The sequence below is a fragment of the Somniosus microcephalus genome, chromosome 7 (genome assembly GCF_052327205.1).
Source record: "Somniosus microcephalus isolate GS21.2 chromosome 7, FLI_Smic_1.0, whole genome shotgun sequence".
Taxonomy (NCBI): domain Eukaryota; kingdom Metazoa; phylum Chordata; class Chondrichthyes; order Squaliformes; family Somniosidae; genus Somniosus; species Somniosus microcephalus.
The window spans coordinates 113,317,655-113,345,174 of NC_140993.1; the positions used below are offsets into that span (position 1 = coordinate 113,317,655).

The following is a 27,520-nucleotide window of genomic DNA, read 5'->3' on the forward strand; positions in this document are numbered from 1 at the left end:
GAGGAGCGGAGCTTGCAGAGGATGCTGGTCTGGAAATCCCAGTCCCTAATTTTCTGTCCAACTAAATTAATGGATGATTTGCCTGATTGGGGAATCAGCCGTTATGTATTCTCAGTGAATGACCTGTTGAATCTAAATTGTCACCACAAACTGAGGAAGCTGGTGATGGACATGTCTTAGCAGCTGCTTACAAGGAGCCTGCCAGAAATGACTGCCAGCCACTTACAAGGAGCAATGATGAGTACAGTCACTAACACAGCAAGAGAGCAGAGCAAATGCTAGTGCAGATCACACCTTGGAGCAAATTTAGAACTAGGTAAGTGTCAGATCCAGGAAAATTAGGAGTCATATATTCAGTGCAAATACTCTCTCTGATGGAGGACAAAGGAGCTGCCTCACCCACAAAGCTAACGAGGAGCTGCAGTAGTTAACTTTCACCGGACAACGAAGGACTGATTTCCCAATCAGGTGCTCCTGGTCAAGATTGAGGTTCACAGGGCACACTGGTCGGGAAATTGTGGCTATCCATACATTAATCTAAAAATTCTTGCCAAAAGTATCTGATTGGAGAATCATCCCTAAGTGAAGCAGGGAATACTCCAATGTGCTGTTTCATACAATGGCCGCAAAATTCAGCTGCATAGCGACTGTAATTTTGGCCCGTTTTGATGGAAAAATGGTGTCCACCTCGCTTCTGCCCACTTCTGGTGCGGCCCATGCTGAATGCCATCTTGGTAAGGGTGATAGCGTGGGCTCTATGTATGTGTGCCTGAAGTATGCAGAGTAGGCAGATCGTGATGGCAGTCAGCGTGTCACGCTGATTTGACGCACGACCTGCCATTTTCCACCTCGCCATTCTATTCACCACCCTCTCCTAAATATGCACAGCTGACCGTGCGTTCAACTGCATGAGGGACCCCCCACCAGTGCTGCTTAAAGGAATCCATCCAACTTGCAGGTTAGCTGCTTATTGCTATCTACTGGCTCTTGCAGAGTTTGTAGGAGTACTTGCTCCCAGTCATGGGGGCTATAGTTGCAGTCCCCCTTGGGTTGCAGCATCAAAGGGAAATGGAACAGAGGCAGCAAAGAAGACAAGCTGCTTGCAGAGGGAGGAGGAGTGCCGTCAGTAGGAGGCTTTACCCATCTAGGGTCTTCAGAGAGCACTCCTCCTCCTTGCACCTAAGCCAGGAGCAGTGTGTTCGATGGTTCGGCTTCACCAAACAGTTGGTCATAAAATTCTGCCACCTCTTGGAACCAGACCTGCAGCCTCAGAGCAGTGGCCCTCAATGTGACCGTGGCTCTGCATTTTTTCACTAGCGGATCCTTCCAGGCTGGAACAGGTGACATAGCAAACATCTCACAGTTCGCCGTCCATTGCTGCATTCGGGAGGTCACAGAGGCTCTGTATGCTTGGAGTGGGGATTTCATTGTCTTCTCTCTAAACAGAGAGAAGCAGGAGGAGTGCACATGTGGATTTGCCAGGATATCAGGCTTCCCCATGGTGCAGGGTGCCATCGACTGCACACATGTGGCTTTGCGGGTGCCGCATCTCAATGGTGAGATGTACCGTAACCGGAAAAGGTACCACTCACTTAATGTTGGTGTGCGACCATGCCCAACACATCATGCTGGTGAATGCCTGCTATCCTGGCAGCAGTCATCCTGTGCCAGTCCGCTGTGCCAACAATCTTCCAGCCACCACGTCGAACCTGAGGGTGGCTGCTTGGTGACGAGGGCTATCAGCTCTACATCTGGCTGATGACTCCCCTCTGCAACCCCACCACTTGTGGCCAGCACTCATATAATGAGATCCATGCTGCCACGAGGAACGTCATCGAGCAGACCATCGGGATACTGGAGCAATGGTTCCACTGCCTTGACCGCTCGGGAGGAGCCTTCCAGTACGCGGCGGAGCAGATGTCCCATTTTGTGGTGGTCCGCAGCATCCTCCACAACTTGGCCATCATGAGGACGCAGCCCTTGCCACCATGGGTTCCACCACTACCTCAGGAGGAGGAGGAAGGGAGGAGGCAGCCTGCACATCCACGTTACAGATGGGTTGTCCGGGAACTCATCATCAGACATTAGTTCCCCTGAATGAAATCCCAGCTCCCCATTGCTCAACACTTCCCCACCTTACCACCCCTTTGTCATGGAACATCACAGCGTACTCTTGGCCACAATCCTCAAATAAATGAAACCACAAAACAACTATTCCATAACAACTTTATCCAACAACTGAACCAATACTCCATACAATTCTCAACTAATCACCCTTGTGAATTCCCTTAGTGCCTGCCTTGTGGGTGCCTTTGCCTGCCCTAGTGCTCCTACGAAGTGCTACCCCAGTGGTTGCAGCATAGCTGGTGAAAAGCTGCTGACTTTCAGTGGGCGAGACTGCAGATGGCCTTGCAGGATGACCTCGAGTAACTCTGGGCCTAGAAGGCTTGGCTGTGGACTGCACCACCTCATCATGGGTGGCAGCCGTCTGGGCTGGCTGGCTGACAGGCAACAGCAGGGACACTTGTGGAGTGCCAGTGGTGGGAGGACAAATGTTGTCCTCCTGAGAGAGGACAACAGGTTCATCCTCCACAGAACCAATGCCACTCCCCTCGGGCGGTGCCTCAGCAATCCTAGTAATCTGTTGGAGGATAGATTGCTGCACTGCTGGGACACGCTGCAAGCCCTTTTCAACACTGGTAAACGCAGCCATGATGGCAGCAGTCTGAGCTTGCATGGTAGCACTCAGATGTTGGGTGGCTTCTGCTTGTGCTGCAATGGTAGCTGAGACATCAGCCATCAGGCCTTGCATTATGGTTGGGTCCCCAAGTGCACTAATGGAGTTGGCCATCACTTCCATCCTGGAAATCATGGGCTCCAAGCTCTGTGCAAAGCCCCGTGCAAAGTTAGTGCCGGACTCCTCCATATACCTTGACTGTGACAACAGGCTCTCTGGTGGGCCTGCCAATGCACCAAGCATTTCTGTGTGCAGGCCCATCAGCCTTCTTCTGTAGGCCGCCCCATCAAAGTCCTCATCTGACTGCACTGCAGCAGAACTCGTGTGTGACCTCGCCCTCTGGGGAGCTTGCACCTGCGCAACCCTTTCCCCCTGCCCTGGCTGCAGGCCACTTGTGACCGGTGGCTCACTACATGCAGATCCCGCCTCTATACTACCCACTAAAGTATGCGCAGTGCAGTATCTGAGCTGGTGCCTGCCAGTGTGAGATCGAGTGACGGTGCCTCTTCTTCTCTATCACTCTTATCTTGCTCTTCCTGCACTTGCTGGCCAGGTTGGAGTTCTTGGGTAACTGAAAGGAGAAAGGCACAAGGATAGGGTTGTGGTGAGGGGAGCAGGGGAAAGCAAGATGTGCATGGATACACCATCAGCAGCTTGTAAGTGAGAAGAGATTGTGGGATGAGGCGGAAGTGGGATGTGAGGAGGAGGATTAGGCGTGACCACCTTGAATGGTTTCAGCCTCGCCAATCGCCACAGCCTCAGTGTCGGCCCCTCCAATAATGTCAAGCACGGTCTCCTCCAGCTGGGTCAGGATGTGCAGTCTTGTCCGTCCTCTGCTGGTTAGCTGCTGCTGCCTGCGGTTATGAGCCACCTTGACCTGCAAGAGAGAGGGAAGTGTGTGAGTGATGTGGTGCAATGTGATTGGTTGATGTGTGTGTGAGTGACTGTGGTGCAAGGTGATTGGGTGATGTGCCTGTCGTGGTTGAATAGCTGGCAGTGTGTGCAAGGTGTGAGATGTGGGTGTGAGACTTGCAGCAGAGTGTGAGGGTGAGGTGAAGTTATGAATGTGAGGTATGAGTCCTGATTGATAAAGATTGTTTGTAGTTGAGTGATGGGAGTGTGGTGCTTGAGCAGTGTGTGAGGCTAGTGGTGCAGCTGGTGGGAGATTGCATTTAAAGATACATTCACTGACCTTGACCATCCATGTGAGGACATTGAACTCCTTTTGGCACTGCATCCATGTCCTTTGGGCTAAACTGTTGGCATTGACCATGTCGGCTATCTGTTCCCACTGCTTTCACAGTGTGTGTCTGGAGGGCCTCCTGACCCCCTGTAGATGGAGTACACCTACTGCACTAAGGCCTCTAGTGCTGCATTTGAGAACCTTGGCCTGCTGAGCCATTATTCAGTTTTCTTCTTTCTCAAATTGCCTCCACAACCAGTTCCAGCAGCTGCCGCAGGCAGAATGCACCTCCTCTTTAAGAGGTGCAGACTGCCTTTAAGAAGTGGAGGTTAGCTTTAATTGGTGCTAGCCTCACACAAACTTGGGTCCCTTGCTGAGCGTTCAGTCACTCAGCAGCGCGTTCAGCTACAATCATTATAATTAGCAGGCAGCACGAAGGTCGCGTGCTACCTCCATTCCTTTCAACGGGCGCGGAGCATTTGTGTATTGTGATCCCCGCACCCGTTTTCAGGTCTAATCCAATTTTTAGCCCAATGAGTTCCCATTTCAGCCATGCTATCAGAGACAGGTGCCATGAAAAGGCCAGAAGCAAACTCTCACAAAGTGATAGGAAAAAGTTCCTCTTAGTTTCTTTCTCGCCGCTTCTAGTAGTTGATGGCAGAGTTGAATTGGAATTGCCATACCAGGAGCTAAGGCTTTACCTGGCATTTTGGCTACAAGAAATTGGTGTACAGAATTGGGTGAAAGGCCAAAAGATAAAAGAACTTAAAATAAAATGGAAAGGCATTGACAGCGCAGAGCTGCACCAGTGAAACTCCAGTTGAATCCAACTTTTTAATAGTTTATGTTAGCCTACAGCAACTTTACTGTGAGACAGGTGTAGGGAAATAAAAGTAAGGATAATCAGCATCTTAACACAATTTCTTCATTTAAAGTTCAATCAATAGGAAAAGAATTAACCTCCTAACTTTTATACTTGCAATCACATATTGTAAAGGTACCTGATATGTAAATCTTTCCATTGTGCACTGCACCAGCGTGAGCTGCCAGGGGCTGAGGCAGAGAGGACAAGTAGCACCATTCATTGGCTTCCAGATTGTAACATTCAACACTTGACAAATAACCAGTTTCGTTCCTTCCACCAATCACGTACAAATGTTTATCCAGAAGGCAGGCATAGAAACTTGCTCGCCTGCAATAAAATTAAAAGTCAGATTCTAAAACAGTTTATATAAATATTACAAAGATAATTTTTTGACTTTGCACTGCAAGTGCGGCTTCTTGGCTGCCAGTGGCACGTATCAGAAAGTCGTATTATTTTCTGGCTATGAATGTAAATGGTCATAAATCCACGTGCTGCCGGCTGGTAAGGTTCCCCCTTGGCAATGCAAAATTTCCTTTTTAAGCCATTAATGATCCATAATTGACGATTTACTGATTTTAAAGCTGGTCCTCACACTTGCCTATTTACTAGAAACAGCCCTACTTATAACTCCTCTCATTTCAGATGAATTCTGGCATTGTGTCCAAGATTACATTTGCTTAAAACTTAAGTGCCAGTCTGTCAGTCACATTGACATCCATCTTGCAGTGCTGATTTCCTGTTCTGTGACAGATGGAGGAGAGGAGGAATCAGTTGCTCAACGTTTAATAATAATTCAACTTTATTGTCATTGTACAATGCACAAGTACATGAACAACAAAATGTGATCTTGCAAGCTCCCATGAGTCCAGTACAAATAACATCAACATTAAACGTAAATAGCACCATCCTGGGAGAAGCAAAGCCGCTGCGTCTGTGCGTGCCGCCATTCCATTGCCACCTGGCCGACAATCTTCAGCCCAACACCCAGGCCTGCTCACCAGCCGCCCCTCCTCGGGGCTCCTTCCGTGACCTTCTCACCAACCACCCCTCCTCGGGGCTCCTTCCGTGACCTTCTCACCAACCGTCCCCCCTCGGGGCTCCTTCCGTGACCTTCTCACCAACCGCCCCCCCTCGGGGCTCCTTCCGTGACCTTCTCACCAACCGCCCCCCCTCGGGGCTCCTTCCGTGACCTTCTCACCAACTGCCCCCCCTCGGGGCTCCTTCCGTGACCTTCTCACCAACCGCCCCCCCTCGGGGCTCCTTCCGTGACCTTCTCACCAACCGCCCTTCCTCGGGGCTCCTTCCGTGACCTTCTCACTAACCGCCCTTCCTCAGGGCTCCTTCCGTGACCTTCTCACCAACTGCCCTTCCTCGGGGCTCCTTCCGTGACCTTCTGCACCTGGCTTTCCCTGATGGTCACCCCTCCAGGTACTAACCAGGCCTGGCCTCTACTTAGCTTCCAAGCCTTGCCAGTGACCCTGTCCCTAGTCCCAGGAACATGTAGCTGAGTTTGTTGGTGTTGTTTAAAGCACTAGTGTTGCAAATTATAAGGTATTGCAGTTTAAAAGGGCTAATTAGGGCTAATTAATAATCTTGTGGTAAAGGGGCCTTTAGGGACAAGTGACCATAATATGATTGAATTTTACATTAAGTTTGAGAGTGATGTAGTCCAATCTGAAACTAAGGTCTTCAATCTAAACAGAGGAAACTACAAGGGTATGAGGAACAAGTTGGCCATGGTAGATTGGGAGACTACACTAAAATGTATGAAGGTGGACATACAATGGCTAACATTCAAGGAAACAATGCATAATTTGCAACAAACATATATTCCTCAAGGGCATAAAAATCCAAAAGGAAAAGTGATCCAACCATGGCTAACAAAAGAAATTAAAGCTAGTATTAAATCAAAGGAGGAAGCTTATAAAGTTGCTAGAAAAAGCTGTCAGCCTGAGGATTGGGATCTTTTTAGAAATCAGCAAAGGGGGACCAAGAAATTGGTAAAGAAAGGGAAAATGGAATTGATGCGCTATCAATTACTCATAAAAGACGGAGAGTTAGGAGAGTAACTAAAAGGCTTTTATTAACAAAGAACAGAGCATGCCTCTCGTGGTTGACTGGTTTCCAAGAAAGCAGGGGGCTGCAGAGCAGTCACCTTTATACCTGGGCATGTGGGTGGAGCCAGGGGCGGAGCCAGCTGAGGCATGCATAGATACAACAGTGTGCAACAACAACAACAATGGTGAACAACAATAACAGTGGTTTACCACAGGAATATGAGCACAAACTAGCAAAAAATATAAAAACGGATTGTAAAGTTTCTATAGGTATGTGAAAAGGAAAAGACTGGCAAAGGTAAATGTAGGTCCTTTACAGTCAGAGATGGGAGAATTTATAATGGGGAATGAGGAAATGGTAGAGAAATTAAATTAATACTTGTTTCTGTCTTCACGGAGGAAGACACAAAAAACCTCCCAGAAATACGAGGAAACCAAGGGTGTGGTGAGAATGAGGAACTTAAAGAAATTATTATTAGTGAAAAAACAGTACTAGCAAAATTAATGGGACTAAAAGTTGATAAATCCCAAGGATCGGATGACCTACATCCTAGGGTTTTGAAAGAGGTGGCCATTGGGATAGTGGACGTAGTGGTTGTCATCTTCCAAAATTCTATAGATTCTGCAGATTGGAGGATAGCAAATGTAACCCCGCTATTTAAGAAAGGAGGGAGAGAGAAAACAGGGAACTACAGACATGTTAGCCTCACATCAATAGTTGGGAAAATGCTGGAATCTATTATAAAGGATGCAATAACTAGGCACTTAGAAACTAATAGTAAGATTGGGCAGAGTCAACATGGATTTATGAAAGGGAAATCCTGTTTAACAAACCTATTGTAGTTCTTTGGAGTAGACAAAGGGGAACCGGTAGATATGGTGTATTTGGATTTTCAGAAGGCCTTCAATAAGGTTCCACACAAGAGGTTGGTGAACAAAATTAGGGCACATGAAATTGGGGGTAATATACTAGCATGGATTGAGAATTGGTTAACAGACAGAAAACAAAGAGTAGAGATAAACGGGTCTTTTTCAGGATGGCAGGCTGTGACTAGTGGGGTACTGTAATGATTGGTGCTTGGGCCCCAGCTATTCATAATCTATATCAATGATTTGGATGAGGGGACTAAATGTAACATTTCCAAATTTGCTGATGATACAAAGCTAGGTGGCAGTGTCAGTTGAGAAGAGGATGTGAAGAGGCTTCAAGGGGATCTCGACAGGCTCAGTGAATGGGCAAGAACATGGCAGATGGAATATAATGTGGATAAATGTGAAGTTATCCACTTTGGTAGAAAAAACAGAAAGGCAGAGTATTTCCTAAATGGTGAAAGTTTGGGGAATGCAGATGCTCAAAGGGACCTGGGTGTCCTTGTACATGAGTTACTGAAAGTAAATGTGCAGGTGCAGCAAGCCATTAGGAAGGCAAATGGTATGCTGGCCTTCATTGCAAGAGGATTTGAGTACAGGAGTAAAGAAGTGTTACTCCAATTATATAGGGCCTTGGTGAAACCACACCTGGAGTACTGTGTACAATTTTGGTCTCCTTGCCTAAGGAAGGATATACTTGCCATAGAGGGAGTGCAATGAAGGTTCACGAGATTGATTCCTGGGATGGCGGGACTGTCGTACTAGGAGAGATTGGGTCGACTAGGCCTGTATTCACTAGAGTTTAGAAGAATGAGAGGGCATCTCATTGAAACGTATAAAATTCTGACAGGGCTAGACAGACTGGATGCAGGGAGGATGTTTCCCCTGGCTGGGGGGTCTAGAACGAGTGGTCACAGTCTCAGGATACGGGGTAGGACATTTAGGACTGAGATGAGGAGAAATTTCTTCACTCAGAGGGTGGTGAACCTGTGGAATTCTCTACCACAGAAGGCTGTGGAGGCCAAGTCACTGAATATATTTAAAAAGGAGCTAGATAGATTTCTAGACACAAAAGGCATCAAGAGGTATGGGGAGAGAGCAGGGATATGGTATTGAGATAGAGGATCAGTCATGATCATTTTGAATGGCGGAGCAGGCTTCAAGGGCCGAATAGCCTATTCCTGCTCCTATTTTTCTATGTTTCTATGTTTCTAAGAAGAAGAAGAAGAAACGCCATCACTTGATTTCACACTCCCAGCCATCAGCTCCTCAAGGTCGACCAGCAAGGCCATTTGCAATGTCCCTCACTGAATGTCAGCAGCCTTGCACCAGCCATGCTGCAGACTGAGGTATCACTACGTGACATCAGTGGGATAGGCAAAGGCACACACGAGACAATTACTAAGAGAATGCATAAGGGTGATGAGTTGATTTCATGATGTCATATTGGATGGATAGATGTATAAAGTTGGATTTGAAGGTTTGCTTTGTGGTGGCTTTTATTTCAGCATCGTGGCCAAGAGAACGCTGTGATGCTCAGTAACAGAGGGAAGGTAAGGTGTGGGACTAATATTGAAAGGGAAATTGGGATTGTGGTCACTGGTACTGCAGGCAGATGATTCCTGACGTGCTTAGGACCCAGTGCTGAATTCAGTGCTAGGGTCGAAGATCGGAGTGGTGATGTTAAGTCGGCGTTGCACGCCAATTGACGTCACCATGCCACCATTATTTTTTCCAGGGCGCTGCCAGATACTGGCAGCACAAAGGAGGGGAGGAAAATGGCAGCTGCCATGGGACCCACCACCAGCTGGCGAAAGAGCGGGGTCCCCCATTTTTCACCATTTCATGGCACTACGGAGTGGCGGTAAGTAGATGAATTTCTAGCCCAAAGAATCGATAATTTGAGATAAAATTAGTGCGTATTTAGAAAAGCATATGTTAATCAAGGACAGCTGTCATGTATTTGTTAAAGGCAAGTCATGTTTGAATAATTTAAGAGTTTTTGAAGAAGTGATCGATTGTATAGGTAGAGGGACTGCAGTAGATGTAGGCCTAGAATTTCGTCAGCCCCCAGACATGGGTGCGGGGATCGCGATGCGCGATCAACCCACACCTGTTCAGAGGAATGCAGGCAGCACGCGAACCTCATGTTGTCTGCTGATGATCATGATTGCGGCGTTCAGCCCAACGCTGATCGCGCTGCTGAGGGGCCCAATGCTCAGCAGGGGGCTCAAGTTTGTGTGAGGCAAGCACCACGTAAAGTTAGCCTGCACTACATAAAGGCAGTTGGCACCCCTTAAAGAGGAGGTGCATTCTGCCTGCAGCTGCTCATTGAACTGGCTGGGGAAGACGGTGAGAGGAGGAGAAAAGTAAAATTATATCACAACAGGAGAGAGAACGTGCGTCTAGGTTCTCCGATGCAACACTGGAGGCCTTGGTGCAGGAGGTCAACTCAAAGAGGGAGGCGCTGTTTCCACAGTGGGCCAGGGGGCCAGGAGGCCCTCCAGGCAACAGTGTAAAGTCCAATGGGAGCAGAAAGTCGCTATGGTGAATGCCAGCAGTTTAGCCCCAAGGATGCAGTGCAGGGAGAAATTTAGTGACCTCACATGAGTGGTCAAGGTCAGTGAATGCATCTTCAAATATTATAACCTACCAACTGCACCACTAGCCTCACACACTGCTCAATGCACCACACCCCCATCACTCACCAACCAACAATTTCTACCAAACATGACTCATACCTCACATTCATAGCTTCACCTCACCCTCACACACTTAGCACTGCTGTAAGCCTCACACCAACATCTTACAGCTTGTACACACTGCCAGTTTTTCAACCATGACAGACACATCACCCAACACATTGCACCACACTCATTGACACACATCCTTTTCTCTTGCAGGAAAAGGTGGCTTACAACTGGCACCAGCAAGACCTAACAGGCGGGGGACAGGCACGCCTGCAGATCCTGACCCCATGGAGGAGACGGTGCTGGCCATTCTTGGGAGGGGCATTGCTGAACCCCTGGCCAGCGGCGGTGCTGAAAGAATACAAGATGCCAGTATCCTCATACATAGTCCTCATTCTCACATCCCATAATCTCTTCTGATTTACAAGCTGCAAATGGTGTAAGCACACACCTCTTGCTTCCCCCCACCCCCCACCCCTCCATTCACCACAACCCTACCCTTGTGTCTTTCTCATTTCAGAGATCCAAGAAATCCAGCCTGCCCAGTCACTGGTGAAAGAAGAAGAACAAGAGGGAGAGGAGAGTGATGATGAAGAAGAAGCACCATCACTTGATCTGACACTCGCAGCCACCAGTTCAGGTATTGGCACTGTGCGGACTTTAGAGGGTAGCTTAGAGATGGGATCTGCACGTGGTGAGCCACCGGGCATGAGTCAGTTGCAGCCAGGGCAGGGGGAAAGGCTAGCACAGGTGCCAGCTCCCCAGAGGGCAAGGTCGCACATGAGTTCAGCTGTACAGGACTCAGATGAGGACTTTGATGGGGCAGCCTACAGAAGAATGCTGATAGGTATGCACAACAAAATGCTTGGTGCATTGGCAAGCCGGCCAGAAAGTGTTTACCAGTGTGGAAAGGGGCTTGCGGGGTGTCACAGCAGTCCAGCAATCTGTCCTCCAACAGATTACTAAGATTGCTGAGGCACCGCCCCAGGGGAGTGGCAGTGGCTCCATGGAGCATGAACCTGCTGTCCTCTCTCAGGGTGACAATGTTCATCCTCCCATCACTGCCACTCCGCCAGTGCCCTTGCTGTTGCTTGTCAGTCAGCCAGCCCAAACTGCAGCCGTGCATTCCGAGGTGGTGCACAGCTTCTAGGCCCACAGCTGCTCAAGGTCGTCCTGCAAGACCATCTGCAGTCTTGTCCACTGAAAGACAGCAGCCTTCCGCCATCCATGCTGCAGCCACTGGGGTAGCACTTTGTAGGAACACTAGGACAGGCAAAGTCACCCGCAAGGCAGGTACTAAGGGAATGCACAAGATGATTTGTTGACTTCGTTATGTAATATTGGATGAATTGATACACACAGTTGGATTGGAATGTTTCTTTTGTAGTGGCTTTTATTTCAGTATTGTGGCCAAGAGGACGCTGTGATGGTCAGTAACAGAGTGAAGCTAAGTTGTGGGACTGTTGGTGAATGTGGAATTGGGGTTGCGTTTACTGGTACCACAGTCAGATAAGTCGATCATGGACAGCCCGGGCAGAAAGGGGCTTTCTGAGTTGCCTCTTCCCTTTCCACTTCCTCTTCTTCCTCATCCTCCTCTTCCTCCTCCTCCTCCTCCTCGGCTGGATGCTGCATGCCTGGTGGCAAGGAGTCTGCCCTCACGATGGCGAAGTTATGGAGCAGACCACAATAAATCTTGAGGCGTGCTCTGACGAGTACTGCAGGGCTCCTCCAGAGTGGTCCAGGCAGCGGAAGCATTGTTTAAGGATGCCAATGGTCTGCTCTATCAGACCACGTGCTGCCCACATCTGATTGGGTTGTGGAGCAGAGTCATGAGCCAGTTGGTTAGTGGATAGCCCTTGTCTCCCAGTAGCCACCCTCTAGTTTGTCATGGTGGCTCAAAGACTGAGGGAACAATGGACTGACGCAGAATGAAGGCATCATAGCTGCTGCCAGGATACCGGGCATTCACCATCATGATGTACTAAGTGTGATGAAATAACTGTGTTCTGATATTTGTACTTGTACTTGTAATGTCTGGAATGTTCCACCGGGGGGACCACTAATGCTCCTCCCTGGCCCCGCCCCTCTTCTGGTATGTTCTACCAAGGGCTCGGTCGATGATGAACTCTGTTAACTCTGCCAGGATTCTTACTTAATAAAAGCCTTCAGTCTTAAACTTTAACTTCACGGATTCGGGCAGTTATTTGGCACATCACTAAGCATGGTCGCACAACAAGTGCACATTCAGCGAGTGGTCATCTTTGCTGTTCCGGTACATCTCAGCATTTAGATGAAGTGCCCGCAAAGCCTCATGTGTGCAGTCGCTGGCGCCCTGCACCATGAGGAAGCCCCCTATCCTGGCAAAGCTACGTGCATGCTCTGCCTGCTTCTCTCTGGTCAAAGAGAAGACAATGACATCCCCTCTCCTAGCATAAAGAGCTTCTGTCACCTCTCTTATGCAGCAGTGGACTGTGAACTGGGAGATGTTACAGATGATGCCTGCTCCAGCCTGGAAGGATTCCGACGTGAGGAAATTCAGGGCCACGGTCACCTTCACAGCCACTGGTAACGCTTTCTTTGCCCTGGTGTGAGGCTGCAGGTCTGGTTGCAAGAGGTGGCAGAATTCTGTGAGCACCTCCTTCGTAAAGTGCAGAGGCCTCACACACTGCTCCTGGTTCAGGTTGAGGTGAGAGAATTGCTCTTGGAAGGCCCTAAATGGGTAAGGCCTCCTGCGGAGAGCCCTCTCCCCCCTCCTCCTCCTCCCTCTGCTGCCTCTGCTCCATCTCCCTGTCATGCTGCAGGCCAAGTTGGGTGACAACTAGAGCACCCATGACTGGGAGCAAGTGGTCTGACCCTTGAATTCAGAAGCAAGGCCTTCTCCCCTTGCAGCACCACTCCCTGTCACCTCACCAACTTTAAATAACTCTAGAAAGCTCCAAACAGTTCCACAAACTTACACAGAACCAGTAGAAATTAATCAGTAAATAACCTTCAAGTGCTTGCTGATCCCTTTAAATATTGCTGGTGGGGGGATCCTTGCTGCTGCTGAACACATGTTCAGCTTTGCGAGGTTTACAGGGGGCTTTTAGCACCAGCGTTGAGAATGAAATGGCAGCGCTGGCATCAAATCAGCATTGCTGATTGGTGTCATGGTCAGCCTATTCTACATACTTCATCCACACGCTCCTACCGCCCGCCCTACCGCTCTCACCAAGGTGGCGTCTGGCGCGACATGCATCGGAAGTGTGCGCGCATCGTGCAAATGTCATTTTCATCACAAAACAGCATCCGTAGCGCCAAAAAATCAGGTGCTACAGAGCCGAATTTCTACCCATAGTGTTTATGGATTTTCAAAAAACGTTTGTTATGGTGTCTCACAAGAGGGTTGTTAGGGAAATTTGGACATGTAAGACAAAGTATAGCAGCGATGAGAGAAAGTTGGTTGATGGACAGGAAAAATGAGATAGGGTAAATGGATCTCACTTGGACTGGAGAAAGGTTGGAAGTGGTGTACCCCAGGGGTCAGTCTTGGGTCCACCTTTTCTCTTGGTATATACTGTTGATATATATTGATGATTTGAACTTGGGTATAAGAAGCATAAACTGAAATTTGCTGACAACGGAAAAGTAGGAAGTTGGCAATCAGTGACGAGGATTGTAAAAAAAATCAGGAAGACAAGACAGTTTAGGGGAATGGGCAGCCAGATGACAAATGCAATTTAAGGTCGATAAATGTGAGGTATATCTTGAGAGGAAAAAGAAGGAATGCAATTATACACTCAGTGGAACAACACCAAAGGGTATGGATGGACAGAGAGAACTAGGGATTCAAATGTCTAATTTCTTGAAAAGGTAGATAAAACCATAAAAAAAGTCAAAGCATTTCGGGTCTTATAAATAGGGGTATAGAGTACAAGAGTAAAGGAAAAGCGATACATTTATACAAAACATTAGTTAGGCCACAGTTAGATGACAGTGTGCAGTTTTGGGTTCTCTATTATAGAAAGGACATTAAAGCCATAGAGAGTGTACAGCACAGATTCATTAGGATGTTGCCATGGATGGAAAACTATAGTTATGAGGAGAAGCTTGAGATACAAGGACTAATTGCACTGGAGCAGATTTAGTAGAAATTTTTCAAATTATGAAGGGCTTTGACAGAGTGAATAAGGAAGTCAGTGACAAGGGCATCATCTGTTTAAAAGAATTACTAAGAGAGTGAGGAGAACGGTTAGAAGAAATTTCTTTACACAGAGGGTTATTGGAGTCTGGCGAGCTTTGCCACAGGGAGGAAAATTGGATAAATATTTGAAGCAAAGAAAGATATAGGGCTATTGGGAGAAAGCAAGGAAGTGGGATTAGTTTTGTATTGATCTGGCAAAGAGCTGGCATAAACAAATGGCTTCCTTCAGTGCAGTAAACTTCAATGATTCTACTTTTATGGTATCTGCTAGAGTCCAAGAGAACACCAGAGGGTGATATTATGGAATATGCCTGTTAAGATACTAAGAAGGCAATACCTTGGCATTTACCTATCAGAGAACAAAGAGAGCAATATTTTCTTAGTAAAGTGAAACCATAAATTGAAGCACATTTGTTCATCAACAGATTGAACAGCAGTGCTATATCTGAAGTGAAGGAAACTAAGGGGGTGAAATTGGGTGCCTTTCCACCTCCCATTGGGGGGCGCTAACTGGGCGCAAATGGCTTAGTGACCAGGCGCGATGCTAACATCGACTCCCGCCATATTTGGTGGGAGTTTTGCAGAGGCGCTACGGCGTTGCGTCCCGATCTCCTTCAGCCAGAGATCGTGACATCATCGCCATGCGCATTGCTCCGGACCCGAAATTGATTTCCGCCCCTTGCAGCAGTGAGGGCGAAAACACCGACAGCTGCAGGAGGCGTGCATCAGGCAGCTGGTTGCTTCAGGGGCGATGATTAAAGTCGAGGTGGCCGAGATAAGTTAAAAAAAAACTTACCTTTCTTGTTGCAGTTTTTTCCATGGGTTCCTGCCCGTGATCGATCAGCATGGCACTCTGCTCGAGTGCCGGGCCAATGCGCAGGATCACGGCTGCCTTGGTGGTCCAGGTAGGTACTTTTTCTATTGCAGAGCCTGCAGCGATGGCCCTTCTCTTTAAGGGAGGGAAGGAGCCTCTGAATGCGGCAGCGCTGCGCGGCCCAGTGTGTAGCGCTGTTGAAGTCTCCACCCCGCCTGCTGCCGGTTGCACTCCAAAAAGGAAGTGGAGAGCTTGATTTAGCGCTTCACTTCCTTCCTGGAGCACAAAACCAAATTTTTTAAAGTTCTGAAACATTAGCACCTGGCGCTAATTTTCTCAACTTTTAAACATTAGCACCCCAAACGGGGCTATAATGAATTTCTCCCCCTTAGTTTCAATGTTCTAATGTAATTTGCAAAATAAGATAAAGATATTGCCACAAAACCACTAATAGAGGGACCTACATGTCTTCAAGACCTTTGAGAAAACGATTGATTCTAAATTTTAAGCAAATCACAAATAGTTGTCAATAATTGGAATAATTTCTAAATTAAATGTAAAATAATTACAGTGATCCATTGGGTTTCCTATAATATAAAGTTATTTGAAAAACTTCATAAAATTATTACTGTTTTTATTTTTCAGCTGTTTCCTCCACCCTCTTTCCACATAAGTACCTACATACCACTTTGCTTTGCTGCAAGTACAATGGGTAAGTGTGCCACGTGCTTCTTTGGGTACAGCTTCTTTTGCCCACACTGCTCTCTGACTAGTTTCCAGGACAACAATTTCAGAGTGATATGCATGTAGTGTTGGAAGGGATGGGAAAGCCATGTAGTTTTTCAGCTGAGAACTGACAAACAAGAAAATACAGGCCCCAAAAATCATCAGCCAATCTGGCTTAACCCCACTGGAACAGCTGGAAACCTGTTGAGGAACTGGGCATACTGGGTCCTGGACAAGCACCGAAAGTTTCTGAATGACCTGTTGGAAGCAGATCCTCTGCCCACCCCAAACATGGTCATCAATGATGGGTTGGGGCTGGGGCCTGGCACTCCTCTGCTGGACTTTCTAGGGCCTCCAACATGACAGACACTCTAGATGCACCTCTGGTAGCATGGGCGCCCACCATTTTCAGGCAAACTAGGAAAAAGTTTGCTATGGTCAATGGCCAAGGTTACCGGTGGGTACAATCCCAGCGAAGTGCCAGTATTGCTGGCCAACAAATTTTCACAACCTAGGGGATGAAATTTGCCTCCTTTGCACCCACCATTAGCACCTCCAGGGGCGCTAATGGGGCGCAAAGGGCTTATTTCCTGGGTGGGGGGCGCTAATAGCACCTGCCGAGAAATTCGACGGGGCGCTAGCCGATAGCGTCGTGCCCCCGCCGGTAGCGCCCCGGGCTGCTGCGCCGCCGGCAGTGACATCATCACCGAGCAACGCGACCCCTTAGCCCCCTGTCGCGGCCAAAATTCAGCTGCGCCCAGCGAGGCTGCTGTGGGCAATGTTAGCGACAGCCTCGTGGGTCGCGAGCCAGGCCGCACACTGCTGGCGGGGCATTAATTAAAGGGGTGGTCTGGCTGCGACCCACGCTGACATTTTTAATTTTTAAATTTTTTACCCCTTGGCATGGTCCGTGGCCGCCATCGTGCCATCTGGCATTGCGTCTCACTGCCGGGCTGCGGCCGTGGCACTATGCCGTCCTGCTGGGCTAGTGGAGTCCGTCAAACAGCCTGCAGAGTGCGTAGCGGCCCTCCCCATTAACAGAAGGGGAGGGGCGCTGAAATGCACCAGTGCTACGCGGAGCGGCCGTGTTTTGCGCCCCACACACTGCCTCAAGAGGAAGTGGGGTGCCCGAGATAGCGCCTGCTTCTTTGCCGGGGTGGTAAACCCAATTTAGCGGCTGGGGTGGTACTCCCGCCCCAGGCGCTAAATGTGAGGCGCTAATTTGGTTACCGCCTCCAAAGGGGGCGTAACCGAATTTCGCCCCCCTAAAGCTAAAAAATTGAAAGCGATCTAATTGGGACTTGCACCAACTATGATGTGAGCACTGTTGTTCTGTTTAGAACTGTTTAAATTGCCACATATTTGCATGTGTTTTTGAATATATGGGCAAGGTGTTCAAACAAACAAACAAAATAAACGGAAGAGGCTCTAGGCTGCTCTAGGATTTACAGTCAGTTGCGAGTTAGCCAGGCTGCTCACCAGAAGCCATTACTATTACACTCCATTCTGTCAGTTCCCACAGCAATCTGACTGTTGTAACTCTTTCCTTCTGGTCTTCTCATTCACCTTGATCTTTTCTCTGCTGGAACTCATTCCATCATTTTCCAAGAATATTGCTCTTCATTCGCATAGCAGATATGGCCTGCTCAGTACAATCTTTTGTTGAAACATTCTCCATAACTGTACATAGGCAACTCTTTTTCTGCTTATATTCCTTCATTAGGGTCAGCTCTCAGCACAGTACAGAAGTGGCCTCTGTGGTGTATGTAACCTGTTCCACCTTAAGAGAACTTAAGCCTGTTCCACCTTAAGAGATGTACTACTTTCTCTGGCTGCTGTATACGTAATACCGGTGGTGACCACACCGGTATATAAGCACTGTGTAGTAATACTGTATTCAGTATAGTCCCTACCTCCAACCAGTAAAGACCTGTTGAATTTACTCTTGTAGTCTGTGTAGTAATTATCACTATAACACACAGACTTAACAGTGGCGACGAGTCCGATTCTTACCCTGCGGCAGTTATTTCCACGGCGGCTTCGTCCACAGACAGGACGTCGAAGAGAGGTTTCCACCCTCATCACCCTACTGGAAGACACGTCGAGTGGCAGGCATCGAGAAACCGGAGTGCAGAAGACATCCTGACCTCGAAGCCTCCATCAGCGACTGTCAGCTTTCTTTTTTCTACCTCGGTGGTGGGTAAGCTGGGCAGCGACGCGACAGAAAGTCAACCGCGTTGGCTGTACAGACGGGGCTGGGAAGATGGAGGAATAAGGGTGGTGAGATCGATCGCGACTGGAGGTAAGGGCCGGGCCGCTTTTGAGCGAGAGGCGCAGCGCGGGGACATCGATCGCGACCAGAGATAAGGGCCGCATTCGGGCTAAAAGGCGCAGCGTCTGGGGAAACTGAAGGCGCGAGAGCCGCGGCGAAGGGGAGACAGCGTCGGGGGACGGTTGAAGACCGCCAAGCGCGGGAAAACCGCCATTTTGTGGGCGGAGGACGATGACAAGTGCAGGAAGCCGCCATCTTGGATAACATAAAAATACAATAAATTGCAACGATGCCTAAACATGGGAACATTAATACCTTTGATAGTGACATCGAAGATTGGGCCATGTATGTAGAACACATACAAAATTATTGTAAGGCAAATAAAATTCCTGATGCAGATAAAGCACTAACATTATTAAATTTAATGGGTGCGAAGACATACGGGCAATTGAAACACCTTGTATCACCAGATGAACCGGTGGATAAGACGTTCGAGGAGATTGTTACTGTCCTGAAAAATCATCTAAACCCCACACCGCTGATGCTAGCGGAACGATTTAAATTTTATGACAGAAGGCAGCTGCAGAATGAAAGCAATGCTGAATATTTGATGGAATTACGTAAGCTAGCAAAATATTGTCAGTTTGGAACGGGACTGACAGAGGCACTACGAGATAAATTTGTGTGTGGTTTATTTAAACAGGATACACAAAAGCGACTGCTCGAGGAGAATGAGCTGACGCTTGAGAAGGCGGTCACTATGGCAGCAGCACATGAAGCCGCAGCGAGAGGCACGGCAGTAATGCAGCTACGGTCACCGGAACTCGGTACAAACAAATTGGGTTTGAGTTCTGTCAAATGTTATCGTTGTGGAAAGACAACACACGATCAGAACCAGTGTTGGTTTAAAAACCAAGAATGCAGAACGTGTGGCAGGCTTGGCCACATAGCTAAAGTATGCCGGTCAGGAAAGAAGACCAGCAACAAAAAGTCACCGCAAGGAAAATACGCAAAGGTACACAAGGTAACAAAGAGCAGTTTGACCGAACAGAAGTCAGATTCAGACGCTAGCAGTAATGAACTGGATAGCTTAAGAGTACACAACGTTGGTAAGGATGCAGATCTCCAGACAATTTGGGTCACTCTTCAGATAGCAGGAGTCCAAGTAAAAATGGAATTGGACACTGGATCGGCATTGACGGTCATGAATAAGAAAGATTACAGAAGGTTATTCCAACATATTCCCCTACAGGATACGGAGATTATATTGAAAACATACACGGGGCAAAGAGTGTACCCCATCGGAAAAATAGAGGTAGAAGTGGTCCACAAGGGCGAAGAAAGCCAAGTAATGGACTTATATGTGCTACCTGAAGGAGGTCCACCATTACTAGGATGGGAGTGGATTAGGAAAATGAATATGGACTGGCACTCCTTGAAGGCACTAACGGTAGATTCCGGGGAAACAGATGTCAAACCTAAACGATTGTCCAGAATATTGGATGATGCTAAAGAGGTGTTCCAGCAGGGACTGGGAACACTGAGAGGAATTACGGCAAACATCAAGATTGATGAACATGCACAACCAAAATTTTTTAAAGCCAGACCGGTACCCTATGCAATACGACCTACTGTTGAAGCGGAACTGGAAGCACTAGAACGTTCAGGTGTACTGTCCAAGGTAGATTGGAGTGAGTGGGCTACGCCCATTGTTCCCGTTATGAAACGTCCTGCGAGCAACAAGCCAGGAGATCCAGGGAAGGTTCGCATCTGTGGAGATTTCAAAATCGCCGTTAATCTGGTGCTTCACACGGTGCAGTATCCGCTTCCACGGATTGAGGATATTTTCGCTTCCTTGTCTGGCGGGAAACACTTCACCAAGATAGACCTGGCGCAGGCGTACTTGCAGATGGAGGTTGAGGAAGAGTCACGCCAATACCTCACGATCAACACGTATCGAGGGTTGTACCAGTACAATAGGCTGGTTTTTGGAGTGGCATCGGCTCCAGCAATTTGGCAGAGGGCCATGGAGCAGGTATTACAGGGAATTCCAGGCACACAGTGTTACCTGGACGATATTCTGATCACAGGTGATGGTGATGAACAACATCTCGCAAACTTGGAACTGGTGCTCAACAGACTGAAAGAGTATGGACTTAGAGTAAATCGGCAGAAATGTGAGTTCTTCCAGAAGCGGATCTCGTACTGTGGCCATGTCATTGACCGGGAGGGGCTTCATAAGTCTCCTGACAAGATTGAGGCAGTTGTAAAGGCTCCCGCTCCGGAGAATGTCTCTCAGTTGAGGTCGTTTCTAGGATTAATTAACTATTACCATAAATTTCTGCCAAATCTATCCACGGTACTGCACCCGTTAAACGCTCTTTTACAGAAAGGGGTACCATGGGAATGGGGCAAAAACTGTAAGAAGGCATTTCGCAAAAGCAAAGAATTGATCACCTCAGAGGAAGTGTTGGCTCACTTCAACCCGACACTGCCTATTCGGTTGGCTTGTGATGCTTCTCCATATGGTATTGGGGCAGTACTCTCACACAAGTTGCCAAATGGCACGGAAAGGCCAGTCGCGTTTGCATCCAGATCATTGACCTCCGCTGAGCACAACTATGCGCAGATCGATAGGGAGGCTCTTAGCCTTGTATGGGGAGTGAAGAAGTTTAATCATTACCTGCAGGGCCAAAAATTCACACTTCTGACAGACCATCAACCGTTGGTATCCATTTTTAACCCTAAGAAGGGTGTTTCGGTGATGACAGCGCAGCGACTCCAGAGATGGTCCCTTTTCCTAGGGGCACATCAATATCAAATAGAATTCAAAGGTACGAAACAGCATGGCAATGCTGATGGGCTGTCGCGCCTGCCACTACCTGAAGAAGAAGACACGATGAAAGTTGACCCTGTTGAGTTATTTCATTCGACCATCATCGAGTGTTTACCAGTCACCAATGCAAGTATTGAAAGAGAAACCAGGAACGACCCGACACTGTCCAGAGTCTACGAGGTGACAGTGAAAGGATGGCCAACACGGGGTGATCCTCTGTTACCGGCATTTTCGGCAAGGCGGGACCAGCTGTCCGTCTGCCATGGTACCTTGATGTACGGGACAAGAGTGATTATTCCTCCCAAGTTAAGGGAAAGAGTTTTAAACGAACTGCATGAAGGTCATCTGCGGGGAGTTAAAATGAAAAGTCTTGCTAGGGCTTATGTATGGTGGCCGGGTATTGACCAACAGATTGAGGAGTTAACGAAAAGCTGCGCTGGGTGCCAAAAAGTGCAAAATGCACCTCCGATAACACCGCTACACCCATGGGAATGGCCTTCAGCCCCATGGCAACGCGTACACATTGACTTTGCTGGTCCATTCATGGACTCCATGTTCCTAATCACGGTGGATGCACATTCCAAATGGCCAGAAGTCATCAAGATGAATACCACTACTTCAGAAAAGACAATTGCGGTGTTAAGAACAATATTCGCAAGGAACGGATTGCCAGAACAGATCTGTTCGGACAACGGACCACAGTTTGTATCGGAAGAATTCCGACAATTCTTAAAGAAGAATGGAGTAAAACATTATACCTCTGCCCCATATCATCCGGCGACAAACGGGTTGGCTGAAAGATTTGTCCAGACATTCAAAAAGGCAATTAAGGCCATGAACAATGATCAGATTCCGCTGCAACACAAGGTCGACAAGTTCCTGATGTCGTATCGAAACGCTGATCATGCAGTGACTAACCAAAGTCCTGCCATGATGTTTTATAACAGGAGGTTGCGGTCCAAGTTGGACTTGTTAAAACCAAATGTGCGGAGGGAAGTGGAAAACAGTTTCGGCATATTAACAACAAGACCACTCGAACTTTCGACGTAGGACAACCAGTGTTGGCAAGGGGCTATGGAAACGAAAAATGGCAGTCCGGAACAATTCGGGCCAGACAAGGACCTCTGATGTACACAGTAGATATTGGTCATAATGTGATAAGGCGTCGTGCGGATCAACTGGTAGAGTCGAGAGCAAGGGTCGAACCCATGGTTGTGACAGAGACAACTGTGGAAGACGTTAATGAACCTGAAGCATCTACCTCGGCAGGGAATGTACTTGATGATGATGACACACAATACATTGGAAACCAAATAGAGGAGGCACCTCAACAACAAGAATCAGAGACTACTGAGAGGCGTTATCCAAGCCGCATCAGAAAGCCTCCTGAGAGACTGAACCTTTGAACTGTTATACCTGAAGTTATATATGTATATATGTTATTATGTTATGTTAAATGGGGATATGACTGTTAAGCTAAAAAGGGAGGATTGTGGTGTATGTAACCTGTTCCACCTTAAGAGAACTTAAGCCTGTTCCACCTTAAGAGAACTTAAGCCTGTTCCACCTTAAGAGATGTACTACTTTCTCTGGCTGCTGTATACGTAATACCGGTGGTGACCACACCGGTATATAAGCACTGTGTAGTAATATTGTATTCAGTATAGTCCCTACCTCCAACCAGTAAAGACCTGTTGAATTTACTCTTGTAGTCTGTGTAGTAATTATCACTATAACACACAGACTTAACAGCCTCTAGACACTAGCCTATACAGTCTCCTTTTTACATCCCATAGTATGACTTGCATCCTCCAAAGTAATTTCTGTACTCCATCAAAAACAATTCCAGCTAGCACAATGCCTCTTTACCTCTTTCTCACATCTTCCTTCATTCAGCTGTTACTTCCACTTTCGTACTAACAACACCAACTTTCTTCCGTCTTCATCATTCTTTACTCTTCCACATGCTTTTGGCAAAATCTTGGTCTTTGGGAAGCTAATGTTGATTCCTCACTTTGTTCCTTCAGCAACAAGCTCTTTTAGTCATCATAATGGCAGCCAAGGATCCATTGGAAAGGGAAACAAAAATTTGCTTGGGAACCTTGAATAGGCCACCTTTAGGACAAATAATTTTGAGTAGCAAACCAAAATGATCAGTTTGCTTTGTACCAGGTTTATTCAATTATAAAGCAAAAAAGAGGACAACTGTGATAAGTGTTAAACAAAACTTTCCTTCTGCTCCCAGCCAAACACGTTCCCTTAGAAGCAGAGATGCTCCTCTTAGAAGTTTGTCCAACAGAATCTAAACTTGGTTCCTAATAGCAACCAAGCTGGTCCACAAGGAGTGCTGAAAAAGGCATTTACCTTGTGGAACCAGCAGTTCCTGCTTCCCTTTCACTGCCGGGTTTCCTGACCCCTGAGAGACCCGTGCAGCAGCAGTGAATTTTAAATTGGGCTCCCAATTGCACTGTGGGAGCCCAATTTAAATGCGTTAAGTAAGTGTATCGCCTCTCCGCAGTGGGACACTTGTTGCTGTAAAGAAGACGGCGAGTGCGTGTGCGACGTGTTGGGTTCCCTCCCCACCCCCCTGCCGCCCCGATCCTCTCCTACCCGTTCTGGCGGGGGGTGGGTTAATAACGAGGCCCATGTCTCCTGTTGATGAACTGAACATTGTGTAGTTCCTTGCATGTCCACTGTGTGTTGCTGTTGCGTTTATACATTTTAGAGCTGTAATGTTGATGAATCAACAATATAACTAGTCTTTAAAGCTAATCTTTTATTATTTCAGACTAATCAAAGCAATTATAGTTATCACTGACTAAGACATATATGTTTTAGTAACACAGTCATGGAAGAATGGTTAACTAGATAAGAACTTTTAAAATGGAAATGTTTCTATTCGTCTGCCTAACAAGAGCTACTGCACTTCAAAGTAATTCAGTAGGAAGGAAAATCGGCTATGATCTATAACGGGCGGCTGATCCGATACCGCCAGTTTTCCACCCCTGCTGAAGTGTGTAAAGTGCTTTGGGGCATTTCTGAGAAACAAGATAATAAATGTAGTCCCTTTCTTTCTTTCATTCACTTTGCCATTTCATTTTTAATCATTTCACAAATTGAGTAAAGCCTGAGATGTATTAGATACAATGATCATTTCAGCAACCCAAACACTCACACCTCGTGTACACTAAAATGGTGAGACATCTCAATTTGACGACTTTGTGTTAGTGTCATAGTAATTTGCTTTGGAAGAGCTTAGCGTCTAATTTTTAATTAAGCATCCAACACATTTTCATTAATACATTTTTACGTATATTAAGCTATAATTTGAACATGACCATCTCCCCACATCTAAGCAAATGTTATAGAAGAAGACAGGTTGTATGATTTACAGATCAGATTTGTTAATTTATCACAATGATTGTCTACATCTCCATTCCCAGTTTATCTTAAAGTTTGTTCTCTAGAAGCAGCAAGTCTCCATTATCCTATTCCTGGAATTTCAAACTACAATGTTTTATTATTTTCATTAATCTGAAGTCGAGTCTTCTTAGTGCATGTCCCAAAAGAAACACACGCACACTATAGGCACCAAAGCACCTGCAAGCCACAGGAAAAGATCATGGACTAGGCAATAATTTTAAAATGTGGGCATCGAACAGGTCAGTATACCAAAAATGCCAACATTGTTTACACAACAGTTCAAGAATGCAGATCTTCGATTGGTTTGGCCTATAGCCTATGAATGCAGATTTTGGATTGGACTGGAGACCAATAATCCAGATATTAGACTTTGCATTGGACAGCAGTCCAAGAAGGTAGAGAGATCGTATTGTACCGCAATGCAAAAAAGGCAGAGTGAACAGCAAAGAAAGCAGACCTTGAGTTGGATTAGAAAGCAATCTAAGAATGTAGCCTTTTTACTGAACAGTAGTCCATTCGTGAAGCATGATTTCCAAATCAGTTTTGTTACTTATCACCAACCAGATGACTATAGTCTGTGACAAATGTACCCACACATGTATCTACAAAGGCACAATGGAAGTACTTTAAGCTGAACCACTGAGCTATGTGTGGGTATTAAAATATTAAACATTTCTGAAATATCATAAAGTATTACCTTTCTTGCATAGGTGGGAGTTGTATCCAGCTGTTAAATCTAGGATCATACCGGCTGACAAAATTAGTACTATGTTTTCCTGTTAAAAAAAGCATCAGTGAATTCCAGAGCTAAATTAAAATATTCTAAGGTACTCAGGGAATTTTAAACAAAAAAATGTTTATTTCCTGTTACATCATCAATATTCCATTCATTTCCCAGAAATTAGTAAAGAGGTCAGCTGATACACGAAGTACACCAAATTGACATAATGAGTTCCAGATTTTGATAGCAATTCAGTGTTATTTAATATATTAACGTTGATCTCAATGCCTAAGGAATATCTAAGCAGCTAGCAAAAAAACGACACTCTCTGTTATAAATCTCATCATCATAAAGAAACTACTCATGAAATAATGCTGGATGGCCAGCTGGTGGCGCCGTCCAAGGAGTATAAATACTCAGGCGTGGGCCCAGCTTACCAGGGACATTTTGTAAGACAGGAACTAGTGAAGTACAACTAGACCTCCATGTTCTGAAACAAGTTGATTAAAGCCTTGCTTTATACTCAAACCAAGTGCGCAGTGAGTTTTATTACGTCACTCTCCTCTGTGCATTTTACTTTCTAAGATACAAGGCAATTCAAAGCTGTATTTTTTTCACTCTAAGTCACAATTTATTAAAGCTGTATTTTGTTGCCTGATGAACACAAGGACAGTGTAACAGTTTCACCTTAGTGCCTGTTTGTGATTGACAGCCAACCTTCTTTGCTTCTGCTGTGCAATTCTGTTTCTAAATATTGAAAGTTTGTAACTCTTCTGGCTTTTAAACCAGCCAGGTGGGATTTTTTTTTCTCTAGGACAAGTGATGTATTGTGGTGAGTCATAGCCTGAAATTTTCAACCTATAATGTAAAGTTCCCTGAAAGTTCTTCTCACAGGTACTTTCATTTTAAGCACCAGTAAGTTTTAAAGTGCCAGTGCTTTGCCTCTCTCAACCTGCCTAAAGAATGAAGGAAGCTGCTCCCACAGTCGGTACATGATCTGCGAACCAACACTTTAAACCAAACTCTCCTTTTAAATAGCACTGCTGAACTTAACACATACTGACTGTACAAGCAGCTGTTACACTAAACAACTGGAAACATCCTTCACTCTAAGTCAGCCTGAGAGAGGCAGAACACTAGCACTTCAAATACGTCGCTGATTAAAAATAAAGTTGCGGTGAGGAGAAAAACTTATTGATACTGCAAGGTAAGCGACCCCACAACCATCCCGCGATCTTTGATAGCTTTTGCCTCACTTAATCACTTGCCACAGAGATGCCAGACTTCCAGATTTTATTTACGTTAAGGTGTGGATAAATGTAGTTTTAACTATTCCTGTTACCAAAAAATGTTGATACAGCCCTTTTGAAGTGAAGTATGAAGTACGTGTAGTCTGTTCTTACCGTTTGGGTTCCATTGGTCTTCTCCTCCTAGCACAAATAGAAAGTTTTCTACTTCCACAATACAGTGGTGGGCGCTGTTATAAGGCATTACTGAAATAAAGAACAAAAAACATCTTCACTGCACAGTCTTATTATGGGATCGGTATGGCCCATTATCAGTTTCAGTAACCAGTTAGGCAAGCTTACTGGAGGTATTGCATTGTCGCATTATATTTCTCACAAAGAAACAAGCAAGGTATTTAGAATGGCTAGGTAATGTCAGATTATTATGTTTGATATTCAGAAACATTGTAAATGAACGGCTCAGTTACAGAGAATATTTGATGGGATAAGAAAACCTCTGAACAAATAAAAAGAAAATGAAAAAAAACTCTGTAAATGCTGGAAATGTACAGGTCTGTCAGCATCTGTAAAGAGGAAAGAGATCAACATTTTGTGAGTAGATCTTTTGTCAGACTGAAAACTGGAAAAGAAGCAAACTCCTTAATGCGGCTGAACAAAATTATGGGGTTTCCGCCAAAGTTACAGCAGTGGAACAGCGGAAGCTCTGAGGAAATGCCCAGTGATAATCGTCAAAATGTCCCCTAGAATTATCAGGACCAGGGAAAGGGCAGATAAACTAAGCCACAAACATCAAAATGTGCTTTTCTTCAATTTCCACTAACCGACTCAGTCACCTTGCTTGTAAATTGATGCCCAGATCTTAGCATGTGCTCAATTTTTTAAGATAATTAATTTAA

The 27,520-nt window shown here is 46.3% G+C and overlaps 1 protein-coding gene across 1 annotated transcript in view; it reads right to left on the bottom strand.

Annotated features, from left to right (window-relative positions):
* klhl14 (kelch-like family member 14) overlaps positions 1–27,520 on the bottom strand; it is a 215,120-nt gene that overhangs the window by 45,855 nt on the left and 141,745 nt on the right. Inside the window, exons 4-6 of the mRNA XM_085992854.1 lie at positions 26,781–26,870; positions 25,354–25,432; positions 4,922–5,112 (exon numbers count right to left, since the gene is read on the bottom strand). Coding sequence (XP_085848980.1) covers positions 4,922–5,112; positions 25,354–25,432; positions 26,781–26,870 — 360 coding nt within the window. The remainder of the gene's footprint in view (positions 1–4,921; positions 5,113–25,353; positions 25,433–26,780; positions 26,871–27,520) is intronic.